This window comes from Alosa sapidissima, chromosome 19 (genome assembly GCF_018492685.1).
Source record: "Alosa sapidissima isolate fAloSap1 chromosome 19, fAloSap1.pri, whole genome shotgun sequence".
NCBI classification, from domain to species: domain Eukaryota; kingdom Metazoa; phylum Chordata; class Actinopteri; order Clupeiformes; family Clupeidae; genus Alosa; species Alosa sapidissima.
In genome coordinates, this window is record NC_055975.1 from 2,577,436 (window position 1) to 2,598,353 (window position 20,918).

Sequence of the window (20,918 nt, forward strand, 5' to 3'; positions counted from 1 at the left end):
TGCAAAGCAGCCGTGCGAGCAAGCGCTCAGGTAATAAAAGCCGACGTGACCAGGACCGGCAGACGCCAGAGGGGGGCCCTCGGAGCCGCGAGGCGGCAAACGAGTGGCTGTAAAAGTGTCGTCCTCGCAGTTCAGTGGCGCCTGGCCTCAGGCTACGACAGGAGGAGACGCTAGCTGGCCGGGAGTCATCTGCGTATCTCACACACCCTTAAGTCTCTCCATCTCACGTTTTTTTTCCACTCTCTGGGACTCATTCACTCTCTCGCTCAGGGAGGAAGCCGTCTCTACTAAGCTCTGAACAAATGTTGCATTTGACATTGATTTGTTTTGGCATCGTGAGGTATAAACACAAGGCAGTCTTACATCCAGCAATAAGAACAAGAAAGCTGACAGTAGTTGCCGATTTGCTATCCCAGGCTGCAACAACCCAGTGGATTTCAGTAGATCAAGCCTCCAGATTCAAAAACCGTGGCTAGTATCAAAGTCAACATTTCTATGATAAGTGTCAAAATACCATAGAGTGTTGACACCAGTGTTGACACTCCTTCAGAAACATGTCAGGGTAAACCCACAAACACATCAGCACTAAGAATAGGATGAAGTTATTTATTAGGGAGTCTATCGGTGCATTTATCTGAGTGGTGTGCATGCGAATTTGGGTTCATCTTACCGTGGAAGACTTGTCTTGGCTCCTGTGCCAGGCCACAGGGCAGCATGCCGTTGCCTAGCAACAGGGCGGGGCCAGGCGTCTGGGTTGCCCTGTTCTCCGACTTGATGTCCTTGAAGGGTAAGTGCCAGAGTGAGTCCTCCCTAAAAACATCCTCGTCATCATCCTCCATGTGGAGCTCGCCACAGTCGGGCTGCCTGTGACCAATCAGAAGACAGAAGTACACAAACCACAACCAATTAGCCACCAGGACTCATTAACACCACTGCAGGCTGCCTGGAGATGGGGTGTCTTGTAACCAATCAGTAAAGAGAAACAAACAGGCCTCATCCTTGCCAATGTGATCTGTGTGAGCTCACTGACAGTTAAAAATGAAAAGTTTTAAAAACAAAACACATAGGAATGATGTAATCTGAAAGTATGATCTCTCTGCTCGATTGTTTCAGGTGCCACTTCTAAACAAAACAACCAGAGTTTTGTGTGGTGGCCTGACTGATTTTTTGGATTTTCACTGAGGGGTTTTGAAGATGCAAAACAAAAAAAAGCTACCTCAAGTAACTCTTTGCGGAGCCAACAATCAGCATTTCTTTCTGCTCAACAAAATAATACCAGGGTGGAAATTAGTGTGGCTTAAGCTGGGGCCTCTGTATGATTTGGTTTAAATAGCAGAGGTTGTCACCACGAAGAAACCACACACTCGTTTGGTTGTGGTTGGGCGACTCGTAATGCTATATTTAGGCCTAACCGTAGACTGCCGTTTGGCGGGAGCCTAATCATACATCTTTCTTACCCTCTCCCTCCTCAGCCCTGAGGTCTTGTGGCTACGTTCCGTACTCTGCAAAGCCTCAACGTTCCGTGAGTGACAGCAAAATCAGCATTCACTAGTTCAGCCATATTGTTTACCCGTCTAGTGCCAACAGAGAGTAAGACAGCCATAACAAGGCCACTCCAGCGCAAACATTGGGCAAAGCGATGAGAATGAGCGCCTTCCCTACGTTCTCTCTTTTTGGCACAATAAAGCCATAAATTGAGAGGCATGACATTGGCCGCACACTAGTGTGTGTTCCTTCTACAACAAGCAAGACGATCATGACAAGGCACAGTCAAACTTAAGCAGTTTTCTTGTACAAAAAGATCCACGGCCAATGGATAACGACTGTTTTTTAATGGTACTTCTCTCTGTTTTTTTTACACTTTACACATCTGTCAGCCTGCCAAAAGCAAAGCTTGTGCTTGTGTGTGTGTGTGTGTGTGTTGTGTGTGTGTGTGTGTTGGCTTTGCTATGGTCCTGGCACTTGCTTCTGTTTTCTTTTCTCTTGCTTTTAAATAAATGATGGTAATTCCATAAGACATTCTGTTTCCTACAAACCATCTACAATTCTGACAACTTATTTCCATGCATATGTACGTGCATATTGCTCTCCAAATCCACCGTGCAGCCCTAGTGAGTGTTTTGGTGGACAAGGCCTATGACAGAAAAAGGTTTCGAGGTGTTGGGGCTGCTTGATGTTCAAAGATGTGAGTTTTGGTGATTTTCGTTGCAGGCGGCTGCCAAGTTGAAAGCGCTGCAAGGGCCGTTGCCTGAGACTTCTCTTGAGTACAGGACAAGAGATTCAGAGATTCAGAGCTTCAGCGACACACAGCTCCCTCTGCTGCCTTCTGCTCAATACACACTGACCTACTGCCTGTGTGATTTACACACACACACACACACACACTACACAATTTCCCCATCAGACAGACAGGTGAGCACAGGGTTACACATTCCCTTATAAACATTTGCTAAAAAAAAAAAACACTCAGTCACTACACACACACAGGCATTTTCCCTGACAGACATGTGTGAATACAAGGCAACACATGACCTTCTACACCTTTGTTGAAAACAGACACACTCACTTCACACACACTTTCTCACACAAATGCCAGTCATACTCATCCACAAGCACAAACCCATACATGCCATTTGTGCAATTACATGCTAATAATTGCTACTTACTACTTTATCCATTCTAACTTGATAAGGCCCATCCTGACACCTTTACTATGATGTCCTCAGCTTAACAATTCTCCAAAACTGCTCAGACACCTCACATCCTCATACACTCTCCATCACACACTTGCTTTCTCGCTGTTATTCCCTTCCTAATCGTAGCAAACACAACACATAGCCTCTCACAGCCTCATACCTTCATACATCCATACATGCCACAAACGTGTCAAACATCAGTACCAGCAGGCCTCAAACCAGAGAGCAGATATGTAGCCTAAATTTATTCTAGTCATTTACAACTCATTATAGTAAAACCTTGAACACATTTTAATTCTGTAGCGGCCTACTCTGCCAGCATATGTGAGAAAGTAAGTAAGCAGATCTGCATCAAAGTACCCTACGCGGTCATCATAATAACTACACAAAACATGAAACAGGAGAAACATTTAATTTCGAAGTGTTCATCAGTTCACGGGTAGAGAGATTAGTTGGTTTTCGACTTGAAGGCTACCACGCGCGCTGAGTAGGCTACAGCTGCGGCATCATATTACATACTTTTTTGGAATGCCGGCTCACGAGACCACGTATTCAGCATGTTTGAAAGAGGATTCTGCCAAGGGCCTACACTTAGTCATTATAATTTTAAAATGTAATGGGTAGCCTAATTTAGCTTTAGCATAGGAAATATGGCTGACACCAAGAGCTCACCACCACCCTGTCAAACGTTATAATACCACCCCCTGGCAGGCGGTGTCTAAACAACTCGCAAGTGCTCGCCTACAACTCATGTTAACTTCTCACTACAAAATTCAGGAAATGACAGCTTGGCTAAAAATGTACCCTCCACGCTAACCGACATCGAGATTGCCTTTCAAAATGTGGATAAATGTGTACAGACAACGGTAACGTTAAATGCATTGTGTTTTGTTTTTTCCCCTTCACTTTTCCGTCCGTTCTGTAACGTAATACACGCATGTGCTAAAAAGAAAAAGGTAAACAACTACGAAATGTGTTTTCCCTGTCTTAAAACAAGTTAGCCTGCTAAATTAACTGTGCCACGATATGAAAACTTGCCTGTTACAGCTAATGTTAACGTTAATTTGGGGATAGCACCGAAGGTTCTAGGTATAACCTGTAAATTAATGTTAATTCATACGGCTGGTGTTTGGCGTTAATAACGAAACGGACGGATACTAGGGCGGTGGTCAGAGTCAATTGGTTGTATACTGAATCTCAATTTAACGGCCTGGCCCCGTAGAGATTATATACCAAAATCTTCGCAAAGACTTTAGTCACGTTAGCTAACGTTAAAGTTGTTTGACTTCCCGGACCCGGGGAAGACACACGGCCATAAACTCAGTGAACCCATTGCGTGCAGTCATACAAATTAGATAAGATCACTAGTTTAACGTTAATATTACTGTTACCTTGCTAAACTTAGCTCCCATGATTTTCTCCAAGGGTAGAACTAGCTAAGTTTCATAGAATCTCTTTCGCCAAATATGTTAAACCATTTGGCAAAATATTGTTAATATTAAAGGGCACTTACATGTGTATGATGTCTAACGTCAACCAATATAATAATAATAATAATAATAATAATAATAATAATAAATAACAATAATACAAATAATTGGGAAAAAATAAATAAATAACATCACATTACATCTTGAGTAAGCAACGCCTCTCCCTTCCAACACTCGCCACAGCCAAAACAAATAGTTATATCGTTATCATTTCGACAAAGTTCGGGACGTCTCTTTCCTAGTAATGTAACAGTTAACAGTTACATCAATGTCAAGTCAGTTCACAGCCGTCTCCCATCAGTTCACTTGTGATGAAAAAAGATGCAGTACAAGGAAGCTGATAGAAGCGTGTCAATTTAGTGATAACGTTAGCAAGTTGAATTGTTGAGCTAAATGTTGACCGTCGTGAGTTCAGAAAACTTTAAGGAGCAGAGGGGTCGATGTCTATCGCTGAGTAACGTTAACGTTACGGTTAAGGCTTAGCATTCTATGTTAAAGTAACGTAAAGTTTAACGAACACTGATAATATCAAATAACTTAATATTCCGTATCAGCATTTTCAAGCAAGATGATGTTATGTTATTATGGCAACTTATGAAATATCTCCAACGATGATTTAAACCAAACAATCTAATAAGAATAACCTGTTAAATTGCCCGTCGCGGTAATATGGAGTCAGGTACAATAGTGTTAACAATGTTACCGTTGTCTTATCGCTAACAGTTAACGTTACGAATCTACCGGTGGCTAAATTAGCCCGCTGGCTAGGTAGTTGCTATTTCTATTTGCCCGTATCGTGGCGGTTTAGATCTACTAGCGAAAATTGCCGAAGCCACCATTAACGTCTGCCAGTTACGTTAACTAGATTAACAACGTTAATGATAATTTTCGCAGCCTGACTAAACAACATACTTCCTATCAAGTGAGTCATCAGTAAAACCGAATAACAATGTCCAGTGATTTAACATTCGTTCGCAAGCACTGCATGTTAAAAACCAAAATACCCTAGAGCCAGTTAATGGAAGTTAACGTTAGCAAGCGAGCTAGCAAACAAACAAAATGTATGTGTCATTAAGACTGGTATTCTGTAACTAACGTCAATATGTAGCACTACACAGTTAACGTTCATGTAGAAACTAAGAAAGACAAAAAAAAACTAGCGTTACGTTATGTCTTTGCTTTTGATCATTTGCTTGGGTTCATTGCAGTAGCAGCTAACGTTACCTCAGTTTGTTCTCCAATTCGTTGTATTTCCTTGTCAGAAATGTATTTGTAAGATCACGATTGTTGGCGACGCAGGCAAGCAGGGTCGTGCTTATCGCGGTTCTACTCCGTTCTCTGCTGTGAGTAGACTAGCATGTCCATTTCATCCGTCGACGTCAGAAAAATACTCCTCCCATTGACCAGCCTACAAGTAAATAGGGCCTGTCACAGTAGGCTACCATAACAATGAATGGAAAAGTTAAAGTGTGTTAATCCGTTGAATTATCAATGGGCCTCTGCTGTCTTTTACTTTTATACATTTTATTTAGTTTTTGCATGTTTAACTCAATGTACTTTAGGCTGTCTTAGTTACATACTTATGTACTAGGCTACACTATCACAAATGTGCCTTGAATAAGGCAGGCCTACTAATTCAGTAAAATGTTCCAGATGTAAAATGTTGTGATTATTTCGATAGATACCAGTCGACAATTCAACAAATATGAAATGTTTACCATTACTTCATATTCACGACAGAATTTGGTAGATGGAAGACTGACGTCTTGAACAACCAATTAAAATGTTTGTTTTGATCCCGCCTATTTAGACACGTGGATGGGAAATTCCCCAGCGGGAAAACTAGTGCACTTTCTGTCAGCGACTGCCTCCGCTTTTACTGAGGCTCAAATCAACAGTAACTGCCTATATGAATGAAAATTGTCACATTTCTGTGCGATTGTGTTGACTGTGTTTGCCCGCATGTTATGTTATGTTATGTTAGTATTAATGAACGAAAAATGTGAGAGAGAATAGAAAGAATAGACTCATACGCAGTAGCCTAAAGGCAGCTTATTTCATGTAGATAGATGTTGGTATTTAACTGAAGATGACAGATATGTGGTGCAAAACGCAGACATCCGCTATATGGATCATTGTTAGCAGCAGGTATAGGCAGATGCCTATTTGATCTCATTTAGCTCATCTGAAATTGAAACCTAATGCCAACCTCCCCCCATTTCCATTGTTTGATGGATAGGTGCTCTTTACCAAGAATGGCAAACAATCCATTTGTACTGTGCACTGCCCTACCCAACACAGCTGTAACAGTTTCTAATTACCTTTCTGCATAGCAGACTCAGCACATGAATGTAACATTCCCACAAACAAGGCCGCACCCATTCCACCACTGTTTGATAGGCTCTATTTATTCCCCTTTGGAATCCAGTGCTGGCTTGAGAGTGGTGCTGGGAGGCTGGGGCAGGTGCTGGTTGTTATGATCTGCCCTCTCTCCCACCCCCTGGGGTATCACTGATCAATAAACACTCGGGCAGCTGGGGGAAGAGAATGACCCTGCATTCTCTCACACAGAAGACAATTCAAAACCCCACTCTCGACCCCCCCCCCCCCCCCCCCCCTTTCCCAACACACACACACACCACTCCCCTACCCCCACTAGGACTGCTCAGCTCCCAACACTCAATCTGTCACTCATCAGCCTACCTTCCCCCATTATGACTCTCACACATCACGCTATACTCAACACACTCACTGTCACACACATACTCAGAAACACACATTGTACAAACACAGTCATACACATTCGCATTCACTTACAACACCCCCCCCACAAACACACACACACACACACACACACACACACACACACGCAGTATACTGTAGCTGAGCAGTGCAGTGGGACCTGATGTGAAAAGTGGGAAGAGTCTGCTTTCACATCCACTGTGGTGTATTGGAAAGAAGGTTACCGCTTGCATGACTGAGCACAGTGCAAAACAAAAGCTGTGGGGGAGAGCCAGTGTTGGCTCTTTTAATATCAGTCATAACAAAAACATCAGACTTTCAATACATGACTCAGGAGTGGACCCACATGTAGTAATTATCCTCGTTGAATGGGTCAGTCCATTCCCATTTCCCCTAAACCTGTAGAGGTTCGACAACAAAGTAACAGACCTTGTTATGTTGTTGTTACTTGTCATGTTATTTACTTAATTCTCCCTTTTTTGTAGTTGAGTCAATAGCAAGTTGACAGTTCAGATTAGAGATTCGTTTTTTTTTTTTTTGTTTTTTTAAAGTTGCTCGGCTAATGGTGCATTTCCTTTGCAATTGCAGTTCTATTAAAATTTTAACAACACCCACACCCTGGTATTGCTAGTTGACAGTATCTGTATAAAAATGACAAAAGCTGACAGTTGTAAAAGCTGTACAAGTTCATTTCCATAACTAGAGCTTTGCTAAAATTACAACAAAACAAAAAAAGCCAAATGAAAATTTGATCCTCTCCCACAATCCCACCAGTTCTCTATGCTACAATCACCCTGAAATCTAACACCTTTTGTTGACATATTCAGAGATGGGTCCCTCACTCCCCCTCCCCCATTCCCCCTGCTGCTGTCACCTCCCCTGAAGTGAACCTCACCCTGACAAACCACGCTCTCCACGAGTTCACCGCCAGTTTGTTTGGGTCTGGGCCAATTCATTCGGCTGTGATCAGGTTCACAAATCGGCCACAGATAAATCTCCACGCGTGCCTTGGATTGGTGACACAGGCAGAAATGGGGGAATGTGCAGTGATGAAAAGTTTTCCCTAGCTTTGTTGTTGTTAGTTGCCATTAGATCATGCTTATTTGCCGAGCCCTTTTTGGACAGTGGCTTTTCGCATGATTTCTCATTCACTGGCTTCTTGATGCTGTGACTTGTTCGTTGTTCACAACATGTTTTCCCTGGCCATTTCATGTCATTCAGAGGACTGAGTTTGTTTGTTTGTATTTTTACTAGCTAGGGCAATATTCTCAATTCTTCCTTAGCTGTGTTAATATAATTTCACAGACATTATGCTATGGCTAAAGACTGATGCACTGTACTGTATCATAATGTTATTACACCATACCGCTGCGGTGTGATGATTTATAGCCTACTTTTCTTTTAGTTATTTTATGTTGTAATTAAGATTTCTGATGAAGTTAAGCAAATGTTTGTCCCATAACCTTATTTCTAATTCACTGCACTTGTGCTTAAAGCATGCATAAAGTTCATGTATGCATAAAATATTTGGTTGCCATTTAATTATGTAAATCATATGTTCATTCTGCTGTTTTAAAGATCACAAATGCAACTCACAGAGTAGCCCACATCCAGGAAGGTCTTGTCACCAGTTTGTCTGCTTGTATAGGATGTGTGGTATCAGAGACAAGTATGAAAGATTTACACGAAAAGACATCAGCGCCATTTAAAGCACAGCTCTGGAGTTACTCTGTTTCCATGGTAACCGAGGAGATGGATCACTGTAACGAGGAGTGCGAGACTTAGTACCATCCTCCATTTCACCCTACCCCCCTCTCCTCAATGCCAACAGAATCCCCATTGGCCTTCCCTGCTTGTCAGAGGGATTGTAAACACAAACAAGTGGTTTCCTGGGGTCTAAAGAGAGAAGTCAAGAGAGGGCCTGACATCTCGTTCGGTTGCATCAGAAAGCGCAGTCAAGAAGCTGAAAGTGACACACAGACACACACACACACACACACACACACACACACATGGCTGCACAATCACATGCTCCACTTCCCCTAGTAGCCCTGAAACCCACTGGCCCCCCTGACCTCGCCCTCTCTCCTTCTTATACTCCTCCCACCCACACACATACGCTTTCACACACCGACACACACACACCCACCCTTCTCTCACCAAAACATCCCCTGCACGTGGTGAATCCTGCCTGGAAACCAGGAAGGGGGATTCCGCTCCTCTCCAATTGGACGAGCTCCATAGCAACCGCGTTTTGCCAGGCTAGCCATTCAGGCAGAGCATGAGAGGCACACTGACCCAATGGCAGTGTAGCACAGTAGACACACTGACCTGGTAACAGTCTCCTGACCACCTTATCCCGCCTTCACCCCAGCCTCATTGGCTCGGTAAAGCTTCTCTGTCCATTTGCAGCGTGTTCCTTCTTCTGTAGCGGCTCCTGTCATTCACTCATTCATATTCATATCTCTTTCCAGCACAGTCATCAAAATATTTTTGCACAGCCTCTGCAGAGTCTCTGGGACTTAACATCAATGGGTTGTCATCCGTTCCTTGCTCGTAGATAAAAGGGGTGAAATCCATGCTCCCTTCCTAGTACTCATACACAAGTATACCAATCATTTGTTGTGCATATTGTTTATAAGAAAGCTTTGAAAAGGACTGGTAAGTCCTTCAGGATATGCATATAGGATTGGTGATTTAAAGTGGACTGGTGAGAATGCAGCAGGAGCAGTCAGAGCCCAAGTTTTTGAACTTTAATGCAACTCCAAACAAGAGCAAGATGATAGCAAGTGCTGGATCCATCTGCACTCATTGTGAGTAAGATGTGAAACCTGATTGCCTCTGGAAGAGGCAGTGGTGCCATCTGGCAGCACGCCAGCTGCATGTGTTCTATATGAAATTCTATCACCCATATAGAATAATACAATGCTCTATAAATAACTTTTGTTATCACAGCTGAAATCTTCACTGGTTTGTGGGTGTGTGAGTGGTGTGGAGAGGACCATAATCATACACAATCGAGGGTATGTTGTGATGAATAAAGCATGTGTATGGCTTTCCATACGCATATGATCCTACCCTTATACGTCTGGTCCGGCCCAGAGATGCTGCTGATCACAGACACTGAGAGAGATCCTCTGTCTGCAGCCCCTTGCCACTGTTCTCAGGTGAAGACAGTGTGAATAATTGAGCAGTCGTTGGGTGGGAGAGGCTCTGACCCTCGCCTCTTTCCAGAGGCAGGCAGACAGACACACAGACGCAGGCTTGAGGAGAGCAGACTCTAGCTCAGTCAGCCGCCCCGCGAGCCACCCTGAGGCCACGCAAAGATGCCGTGGATATGAAGCAATGACACCCGATCTCCCTCAGGTAACCGAGAGGCCTCAGACACAGACGATTTCTTTTTCTCTCCGTCTGGTAAACAAACGGTTGTGTGCATTCACCCCTTCGGGCCTACGTGTGCCTCCACCTCTCCCTCTCAAGTTTTTTGTTGTTGTTGCTGCCGTTGTGTTATCCGTCACCTGCACCTGGAGACCTGGCCTAGTTCTGCTTCTGACTGTTCATTTAAACGCCTGTTGTTTTCACAGCTAACTTCATTAAGCATGTGGGGCTTCATTCTATTCAGGCATTAGATCATCAGTATAAGGCTTTAGAGCCTGATGTTATTCTTTGTCAACACAGTGATGATGGCAGAGCTCGTACACACATACACAGACAGACCAGAAGGCCTGCCTTCCACATGGCTGCCCCCGGCTCCTGTCCTTTGGATCGGGCACAATCTAGGAGTGCAGGAGTGGTGGAGGTCTCCAACAAAGGGCCCTGCGGGGGTCAGAGACCCCTGTTGTACAGTATTACGAGTGGAAATCTGCCTGTGTCCATCTGTTCTTGTGCTACTCCTCCCCTCCCGACCGACTGTGGCACGCTCCAGTGACTCCTGTCACTTTTAGCCAGTGCAGTTAAAGGGGGATTTAGTGCTTTTGTGGGAATTATGTGCGACTGTTTTGATCTCTCTCTGTGGGTCCTTCACCCTAAGAGATGTGACAGTCCTGGATTTTTTTTCTCCCTCCTCCTTCGATTGCTCCCCCTGGAATATTTGTAGAGTTCCTTAAATAGATCCCATTAATCCTCTTTGAAGATCAGTGACCCACAACGCTGTGTGAGACTGGATGTATGCATGGAAAAGGCAAACAGAGAGGAGTGGAGATGAAAAGATAACGGCAACCTGAGCTCTTAAGACGCCGCACACTGAACACAATTAATCCTTCATCACAGCCTGACCGTTTCAATGTTTGTACAGTATCTTTCAATTTAGTTGGTATTCAAGGGCAATCCAAAGTCATATATGATGCGCTGTTTTCTGTATTATTGATATGGGTATGATAATGGGTTTGAAAACAGTATTGTGGCATTTCATTTGTCAAAGAGGGGGTTAGAGGTTGTATGATGCCTTTTGTTTTCCCTCTGCTTTAGTTGTTGACATAAGTCATAATCCATGAACCAGTGGCACATTGAAGTGGTTGATAGCAATCAAGAGTTTACAGACCCAGGGCTTGGTGGTTTCCATGGTGGAATGTGGTGTAGCTCTGATCTGCTTTAGCCAGACGAGATCTGACACAAACAGTGTTTGAACCTTCTGTGTGTGTGTCATCCAAACAATGAAGGCCAGTCTTCTCACTCCCCCATGAAGATATTCATGCACACGTTTCCCCGCAAAACCATGCAGACTCACACACGCACATTTCCCAGTGAACGGTACAAAAAGCCTCAGACACGTGCAGTATTTGTTGACCAGATGTGAACACGGTGGTCAGTAAATGTTCTTAATTCACACCTGTGTTTCTGAGCAGGTACAGTAGAACTCATGAGAAGGGTTAATGAGGTTGAATTACCTCAAATAGGTGTCAGTGAGTGCACAACTTGCAGGCCAGCACTTAGGATTCAGACATTTCAGGCACCCAAACATACATGAATCTCATTCTTCAGACTTTTCCAGCTTTCAATAATACATGCAATGTTATCACTCCTGCCCCATTTACATGTGATCCAGTAGGCCCAGGCTCCTGTAAGCAGATAAGCTGGTGTTTATTTAAAGCTTAATTACCTGTAGATGGCTTGAATTGGGCCTACATGAAGGGGGCCAAGATAGAAGCCTATTCATTCAGGCCACAGGGCTCCACTGATGGCCTCTCTCATCAACTGCTAATTATTCTGCCAGGACCCAAGGGCTCCGGTTTCAGCCTCTGCTCCGCTACTAAACATTTATCTGCCATCATTCATATTTAACCATTGTCAGTTATCTGGCTACAATGTAGGAAGCAGACAGGCCCTACCAGTGATGCCAGTAACGCGTTACTTAGTACTTAGTAACGCGTTAGTCTATTTTGAACACTTTTTTCGGTAACGAGTAATCTAATGCGCTACTATTTACAACAGTAATCAGATTAAAGTTACTTATCTAAGTTACTGTGCGTTACTATTTTTGTCATTTTCCTTAGTAAAAAGATATATTCTTTGCTTTCTTCTTGTCTTGGGGATTAATGTCATGTAGGCTATGCTCAAGTTTTCAGCATGAGGACAATTCACATGTAAAACCACGCAGCGACACAAACGTAAACAACAATGGAGGGAGAGAGAGAGATGCACATTTCATCAGTCATTACTTTGAGTTTGTGTCAGCTAAACACGACAACATTAAGGTACATTGTACATCCTGTGCTGGCGACAAAGTGCTGTCTAGCTAGACATCCCAAGTCTCCCGAAGTTTTGGGAGTCTCCCACATATTGATAGCGGCTTCCTGACGCCCACAAATTACATAAAATCTCATGGTACCTAGAGCGAACAAGAGCACGCAAGCCAGACCGGACTTCAAATCGCGTGTGCATATGAGTTTAACACGCACACAACTGAGAGGGAGAGAGAGAGGAGTGGTGCGTTTGTGCCTGAAGCGTATCCAAGACAGAGAGCATCCTGGTCTGTTTTGCTAAATCAACAATCAGTTTTCAGTGTAAGTGTGCTTATATCTCTTTTCTCATAAACTTAATTAATCAGTTTAGTCAGTGCATCTAGGAACTGGAGCGTCATGGCAGAGTCAGTGCCCCTTAAAAAGGAAGATTTAAGACCCATTTCACATCAGACTACACAAAAGTATACCCAATTGTCTCATAAGATTAAAATATAATGATAGTCTTGCACGCTGCACTGTTTGTAACAGCGACTTTAGCATTGCTCACAGCGGGTTAAATGATTGCAAAAGACTTGTTGAGGTGAGTTTAACAAGTGTCATTTCATTTGCATATTACTCAGGCCTATACAAGATGGCTAGTTGCCAAGGCTACATGAAAAAAAATCTACAAAAAAATCTACATATTTTACTATAACAATTTCTATCAATAGGTCTTCCTTATTTGGTGTACTTAGACATTATTTAACAAACATCTGAATTTCAGTATCTAAGTACTGTAGGTTATGGGATGTCTGCTATACATTGCTGACATTACTGTTCAAATGCACTTCCAGTATAGTGAGTATTGGCAAAACCGGTTATCATTTTTATGTTGAGGCGGTGGGGGTGTTGTTGGCAGCTGCTGAAAGTAACTAATAAAGTAACTTGTAATCTAACTTAGTTACTTTTAAAATCAAGTAATCAGTAAAGTAACTAAGTTACTTTTTAAAGGAGTAGGCCTAATCAGTAATCCGTAATCAGATTACTTTTTCAAGGTAACTGTGGCAACACTGGCCCTTACGCCTGACACAGTGCAGAGTCTATAAAAAGACAGAGAGAGAGAGAGGACGAAAAATGAGAAATCTTACACATTCAAACACCTGCCAGGAGACATGTAGGTTCAAAAACACACATCCATCTTGGAGCTCAATAATAAGTGACTCACCTATGCAACGAGCAGACACTTGCTGTCTCAGCACTTCTGAGCAATTTTTTTTATCATCATTTTGCTTCAAGGTTTAAACAGGCTATCTAATTGTAGGCAAAGTGCCACTCAAACATAAAAGGTAACAAAGAAATATCTGATCCATGTCAGGTTTCAGATAGAAACAAAAGTCAGGATTAGTTCAGACAGGATGAAAACATTGCAGAGTAACACACATACAGTACATACACACACACACACACACACACACACACACACACACACACACACACACAGAGTCAAAGAAAGAGAGAGAGAAAGGACTTGTAGAACAGTATGTGCATGTGAACCTGATACAGGTGTAAACGCTGGAGAAATGGAGCAGGGCTTGTCCCTCTGTGACCTAGCCCTGTTGGGCCTTCTCTGTCTGAGACACAAGACTGAACCAGAGACGGTACACACAACCAGCTGCACACACACACACCGCACACACCAGTAGAAGCGAGTTGTGGCACGGCGCAAGGGACAGCTTGGCTCCCTACACACAACACACACACCAGCAGTGGCAAAACATGTATGTGTGTGTGTGTGAAGCCAAGCATTCTCACTTCACCATGTCTCCCAGCAAAACCATGCATACTTGATCAGTGTATGTGTGTGTGTGCCATTGGAGTGTGTGTCGCGTGGAGGAAGCTGAACGAATGGCACGACAGATGATAGTAAGTCATGTCTGTCCTCCAAACATTGTCCTCCAACTCCAAACGTTTCCCAGCATAAGCATGCAGATACACAGTAAAGAAGGTTCTTTTTTGAAAGTGCAAAACACTGGACTGACATTTTTACATTCAATACATCTTCCTCTGATGTTCCTCTGATGTCAGTGTGGAACAGAGTATTTGTGCCATTGGTATGGGTGATGGGTGGAGGACGCCGGCTGCGCCTGGTGTCCCATGTGTCCTCGCTGGGACACTTGGCCTGGCTGGCGCAGCACTGAGGTGCCAGGCACCTCCGTGATGGCTGACATGCACCAACAAGCCCTTTGAGCGGTTCCTCCGGAGCAATTTGTACTTACAGCGGCCAGTATAATTATCCACTAGTCGCCAGGGTAGCTCCAGGCCCACAGCCAACTGTAACCTTATAGCCGCTCCTGAAAGATGCAGGGGCTATTAAGCCCAAAACACTTTGATATCGCCCTGCTGCCACTGTGAGCTGTGAATCAACAGGTCTCCCTAACACAGCTGCCTTTTGTGTTTTTTTTCCGTGATTTGACATTTCATTAAGTGACTAACAGCTGCAGCACTAATGATAAGTTGGTGATTTTAGTGCACTTGAAATTTGGAAAGTTGGTAACGTCCACTTGATGCTTGTACAGAAAGTGTTGTGATTTTACATTTATTGACAAACAATTGGATTAGTAATTATATATTGGTCTTTTTAGGGCTCTTGATGTTAGTTCACAAAGTTGGAGACATCATCCATGTGATGCTTGTAGTTTTGTGTTTTGACATTTGTTGAGAAACAGTAGGAGTAATAATGCTACTTTGGTGGTTTTAGTGCACTTCATGCAAGTTCAGAAAGTCTCATTTATTCAGAGGATGGTTAGCAGGATCCAGCTCATAGACACCACATTGTCCATTATTACTCACAGTCATGTGATGGGCCAAATGTAGCTTTCAGTGCTCCTGGACAGCGTATGGCCTGGGAACCATCAGACCATCTACAGCAGAAGGTGCCATGCGGTCTGTAGATGTGGCTGATGCAACACTCAGAGGTGATGTCATGGATGTATCGGCCTCTTAGAAGCCCTGCTGCGGAACAGACTGCGAGAGGGCGTTTCCTGTGTGGTAAGAGCGCGAGACTCGAAGGCGTCACGAGGGACAGAGAGAGCCCTGAAATAGCCATCTTCACTTCAGACTGATAAAGATCTCTTTCTTCTTTGCTGTTTGTTGTCAGATTTGTTTTGTGCATGTAATGTGTGATGGTTAGCAAAATAACTGTAGGCCAAGTAATGTGATGGCAAAGCACTTGGAAAGGAAAATAATATATTTTAACTTATTTATAAAGAGCTGACAAAATGATGTACAGATTAATTGATTGCAAGTTGTCCACTTCTGAGATTGCCACTGATATTACTATTGATATGGGTTGTGAAATGTTTGAAGTAGAGGGTTGAAGGGAATATTCATGGCCAAAACATATGAAAGTCATCTGACCCATGGTGGGACAGGTAATCAGTGGGTGACCTCAGACATGTCTGTCTCTAGTTTCACCCCTCGCCCTCTTCACACACACACACACACACACACACACACACACACACACACACACACACACACACACACACACAGAGAAACAGAAAACAGACACACCAACACACATGAACATAAACAGCCAAACACACATTATCACACTCACACATACTCATACACACACAGACCTGCAAATACACACATATACATGTAGGCACACGTGAACACACACACACTCATCTTGAGGCTGTCAACAACATGCCCCAGACTATGAGCGATGGGTACCGGTCATGGCGTCATGGCAACATAATGCCCTATTATCTCCCTGGGTGATCTTGGGCACCGCTTCATTATTTATCCCATCTGTTTCAAATAATGGTCATACAATCACGGTCACGCCAATCAAAACGGCGACGCCAAAGAAAACATGAGTTGAGTTACAGTAATGAATATGCGTGAGGTGTCGCAAGGTATGAACGTGAATTATTTATCCCTGCACAGCAGAAGAGGCAAAATGATAGAAAAATCAATCCCCCCGTCCCCCTATTTCTGAACCAGACTGTGGTGAAATCCAAGCCGAGGTTGAGAACATCATATACCAGGGCAATGCAGGCCCCCTTAATGTATATCCCATGAATATTTTACACTTTTCCCAAGGAGAACAGAGGGCAGAGAACCCCAAGGCTCCTTGAATACTAAGCGATATACTGTCTGCATCAACACTGACCTCACACTGAGTACTTGGACTGTGTGTAAGTGTATATGTGACGTTCCCGCAAGTGTGTGTGTGTGTCTCTGTCATTATGGCCACAGATTGGGTTAGATGGAGAGGCGCATTCAGTCCTGACCTGTTCCTTCTGACCAGTGGAGGAGGGGTCATTGGCATTGGGTGACCTGCGGCCAAGGTTATGTGAACCCCCCACCCCCTGTGGTCCAACGGTGAAGTCAGATTCCCTAACACGCGGAAAACAAAAGTGCTGCCAATCACAGAGCCAGACAGCATACCAACAAACAACCCAAGAGCCCCATTTGTGGGACTGCAGAATAAAAGGCTTAAAGCCCATGAAGGGAGCTCATACCCCACTATTCTCTATTGGTAATGTTGATAACCAAAGGTAGGAGGCAAATGCATTTCATCTAATGACTTTCTGATAATGCAATTTAACCTGTAGGGCATAAAGAATGCATGTATTGATGTGCATGCAGTGGACAGTCCAGATGGAAATGTTGTTGTGCCAGCCAGTTTGCCAGTTAATTCTTGGTCAAGTATCCTGTGTAATGTTCATCAGTAGTTCTGAGAATTGTAGTATTGGTTCTTTGGATTTGTGTACATTGTGCATTGTGACCAAATTATCCCCTAAAGTGAAAATATATGTGAAAGGTTAGCAGTATGGCCCATAGGCTCTTATTCATGGATGGATGATCTAATGTGTTTTGCTCATTAAGCAAATTGTTTATCTCAAGGTAATGTGGTGAACTGAATAACACTCCATGGACCTGTAGTCTGAGTGCATGTGCTCATCTTTTTTTTCTTGTCTTTTTCCCTCTCTCTCTCTCTCTCTCTCTCTCTCTCTTCCACTCTAGTGAATGGACAGAGTGGCTTCCGTATGACATCATCACATATGGTGAGGTGCAGCAGATGTTCCCTTGAGCTAACAAACAAAAACACCACCAGATAAATACCATTTGAAATGTGTTTAAAATCAGTAACAGTGGTTGTTAGCCTTAATTGGTAAGAAAGAGTGCAAAAGGTCCTATGTATACCAGTATTCCACAGTTCCCAACCTGTATGTTTGTGTTTGTGTGTGTGAAGGAAGAGGGGGGTTGTAGTGAGGTTGACCAGCATACGACCACAATCTCAGACTGTGAGGTGACATAGTTTAGACAGCCTCTCTAGACAAGATCTCTTTGATGTTGCTGGTCTATCTGCTGAACGATCAATAGATCCGTGGGTAAAAAAATAAACCTAACATCAAAGCAAATGGGGTCCGCGAGTCACCGTATCACGTGCTTGTGTTTTATTAATGCTGTGGCAAAGGGCTTTCCTTTGATAGTGAGACCAAAATTGCAAGAAGAGAAGCCAGAGAGAGAGCGAGATGATTGCAAGCATATCATCGTATCTTCCCCCCAGCATTTAATTAATAATGTTAAACTCATTCAGGGATTGGTTCAGTGATTCCGTTTTGGCACATGGATTAATTTATTTTTTAATAACTTCATAAGTACAACTTTTTGTATAACTACTATAAAGTTTTATTGGACTCCCCTTGAGGGAACAGGTTATGAAAGCACATCATTACATTGACACACATTTTACAGAGTAGTTCTTTGATAACTTAATGGCTAGACTCCAGATTTTTTCATTTGAATGCAGATTAATTGATTCACATCTTAATGATGTTTTCTCACCTCCACTGTAGGAAAGAGGATTTATGGGGAGCTTTTGGCAGTCATGCTGTTATGTATGAACACAATGGAGCAGCTTTTAAATCATTTAGGATGTAATACAGTGTTTTGAGATGTCGGTGTAATGAATACAGAGGATAATCATTGACTTCCTGTTCCCCTGGACAAAGTGGTGGAGCTACATTGTGTCCTACCGACACGTTGTGCCTCTAATTATGATAAAGTTGCTTGTTAAAGCTTTAGCAGAACTTCTTCAAAAGGAAAAACAAAGGTCCACAGAGGAATTCAAAATCTTTAAAGGGCACCTGAACCCCTCGGATATTGAGTAAAAACACAAAAAGAGGATAATTCTTCAATTTTTAATCACACAATCACTGGTGAGCTCTGGTTTTTCAATTTCATATCTTTGTTCTGGGGAGTGTGGCAGATCAGTGGGCTTTAATTAGTACCTACCCCCATCATGTTGGTCTGGGGTGGTCTTGCATCAAAACTAGCGGGATATATTGGGGGTCAGCAGGCATCCTAGAGAGCTGAATAATTGTGTGAAGTGTACCCCAGCACGCACATGCACACACACAAACACACACCTCCACCTCCTGACAGCTGCACTGTGTGTATCACTTCAGCATCCTCAGTGGTGCACAACAAATAAAGCAGCTCGGTGTGTGTCCAGCAGCAGGGAATCATCTATATCTACCTGAGCTTTTTACACCTTCCTGTTTTTATCCCACCCAATCAATAGTACCTCTTGCCGGACTCACGGCACCTTGTGTTTGATGTCCTACACCAAACCTGTTTACCCCCTACCCCCAACTCCCCATCACACTCTCACACAGACACCACACCACACCCTGTCTTTTGTTTCTGTCGGCTATAACAGCTTTTGAAGTGTTGTCCTACAAAAGCCACCTCCATTCCCCCTTTTCCTTATATATATATATATATATATATATATAAATAACTTGTTGCCCTTGAGCTATGTGGTCATTAACATGAGTGGTGGCCATTGCAGGCTTTTACACAAATACATACAAGAATGTATGCTTAGTCATAAATATTAATGCATTTAAAAACCCAGGAACATATGGATTGTATTCATAATGCATGGCCGTCGAGGGAGCAAATGGCAACCTAAGTTATCCTACACAGCTGCATATACAAGGAAAACAGAGCATTAATCCTCTTTCAGCGTGCGCCGCTGGGTAGAGCCTCCCTCCAGCTAGTGCAGCACAAGGCTCATCACATTGTCTAATGAGACAGTCAGTGTTTCTAGGTCACTATGTCCCGAGAAGCAAGATGAAAGCTGCTTTATTGATCTTCTGAGAAACACAGAAAACGTGAGCTGAAGAGTACTATAGTCCCCCCCACCACACACACACACCCCAACCCAACTGCAAGCGTAGATGCTTGTGCACGTGTCTGAACACTCTCACAAACATCATTGCAATAATCTAGTATGCACACAGACATTCTCTAACACACACACACACACAGTCTGGAGCCAACTCCTCCCCACCCCACCTCCCAGCACATAGGTTTCCCGCTAAGTGTGACTCTCCCCTTGTTTTTCCAACTATTAGTCCATTCGTGTGCACTCGAATGGACATGTGTTGACATGAAGTTGCTCAGAAGGTTCTGATTTGTGTCACAAGGATGTTGGAATTAAAAACAAACAAGAAAGGTTCAGATTAGGTCTACAGATGTTTTCTAGACTAAATAAATGAAAACATAAACACGTGCAACATACAAATCCCTGAAACAAAGTGATACAATTTACAGGGTGTAGGAGAATATTGTGAAATATTTGCCATTGCTACTTTTTACTCATATTTGTCAGTGCCCTCATACAAAAGGCTCTATGCAAAGGGATTTGAATGAACTTGTAGCCTTTTTAATTATTTCATTCTTACTGTACTCTATTTTGAATATGTGAAGCTGTGTAAAATGTGATAAACATGAACGAGGAAACCTGCATTTAATCATTTTAATTTGTGTGTGTGTGTGTGTGTGTGTGTAGCAGGTATAAAAACATCAGTGCTGCTGAACATAAAAACATGAACGCTACACATTTGCTCTGGAATTTTACACATTTTGTTGAAAAACACAGTTCTTTTTCACTATACATATAGACATACATACATATATATACATATATATATATATATATCTCTGGGCCTCGGGAATCTCTTCAAGCCTATAATAATCCTTGTCTTGTAGAATTGCCATCGATCACTGTTATATATAACAGTTGAGAACCCTTTTGCAATTATGTAGGCACATAATTGCAAAAGGGTGACTTGTGTATATATAAGTGACTTGACTAACTGATTTTTAAGTGACCCCAAACTACCGGTCAAAAGTTTGGGGTCACATAGAAATTTCCAAACCAAGTGTGCACAACTCTGAAACTAAAGATCAAACAGCATACATTCTGTATGAATGTAAATAGTTGTGTTATTTTATTTTATTGC

General features: G+C 42.9%; 1 protein-coding gene and 1 long non-coding RNA gene across 3 annotated transcripts in view; one reads left to right on the forward strand and one right to left on the reverse strand.

Annotated features, from left to right (window-relative positions):
• bmf1 (BCL2 modifying factor 1) overlaps window positions 1-5,888 on the reverse strand; it is a 20,314-nt gene extending 14,426 nt beyond the window's left edge. The window contains exons 1-2 of one of the 2 annotated variants that reach the window (XM_042072069.1): window positions 5,411-5,888; window positions 671-860 (exon numbers count right to left, since the gene is read on the reverse strand). In XM_042072069.1, coding sequence (XP_041928003.1) covers window positions 671-839 — 169 coding nt within the window. In that variant the 5' untranslated portion in view covers window positions 840-860; window positions 5,411-5,888. Of the gene's footprint in view, window positions 1-670; window positions 865-5,410 lie in introns of both variants that reach the window. The other variant, XM_042072068.1, reaches the window with a different exon arrangement.
• LOC121692969 lies at window positions 3,474-20,533 on the forward strand. Its single transcript, XR_006025386.1, has 4 exons — window positions 3,474-3,562; window positions 15,470-15,636; window positions 16,855-17,156; window positions 17,626-20,533. It is a non-coding gene; the product is annotated as an uncharacterized LOC121692969 (long non-coding RNA).
• Window positions 20,534-20,918: the final 385 nt, after the last annotated feature.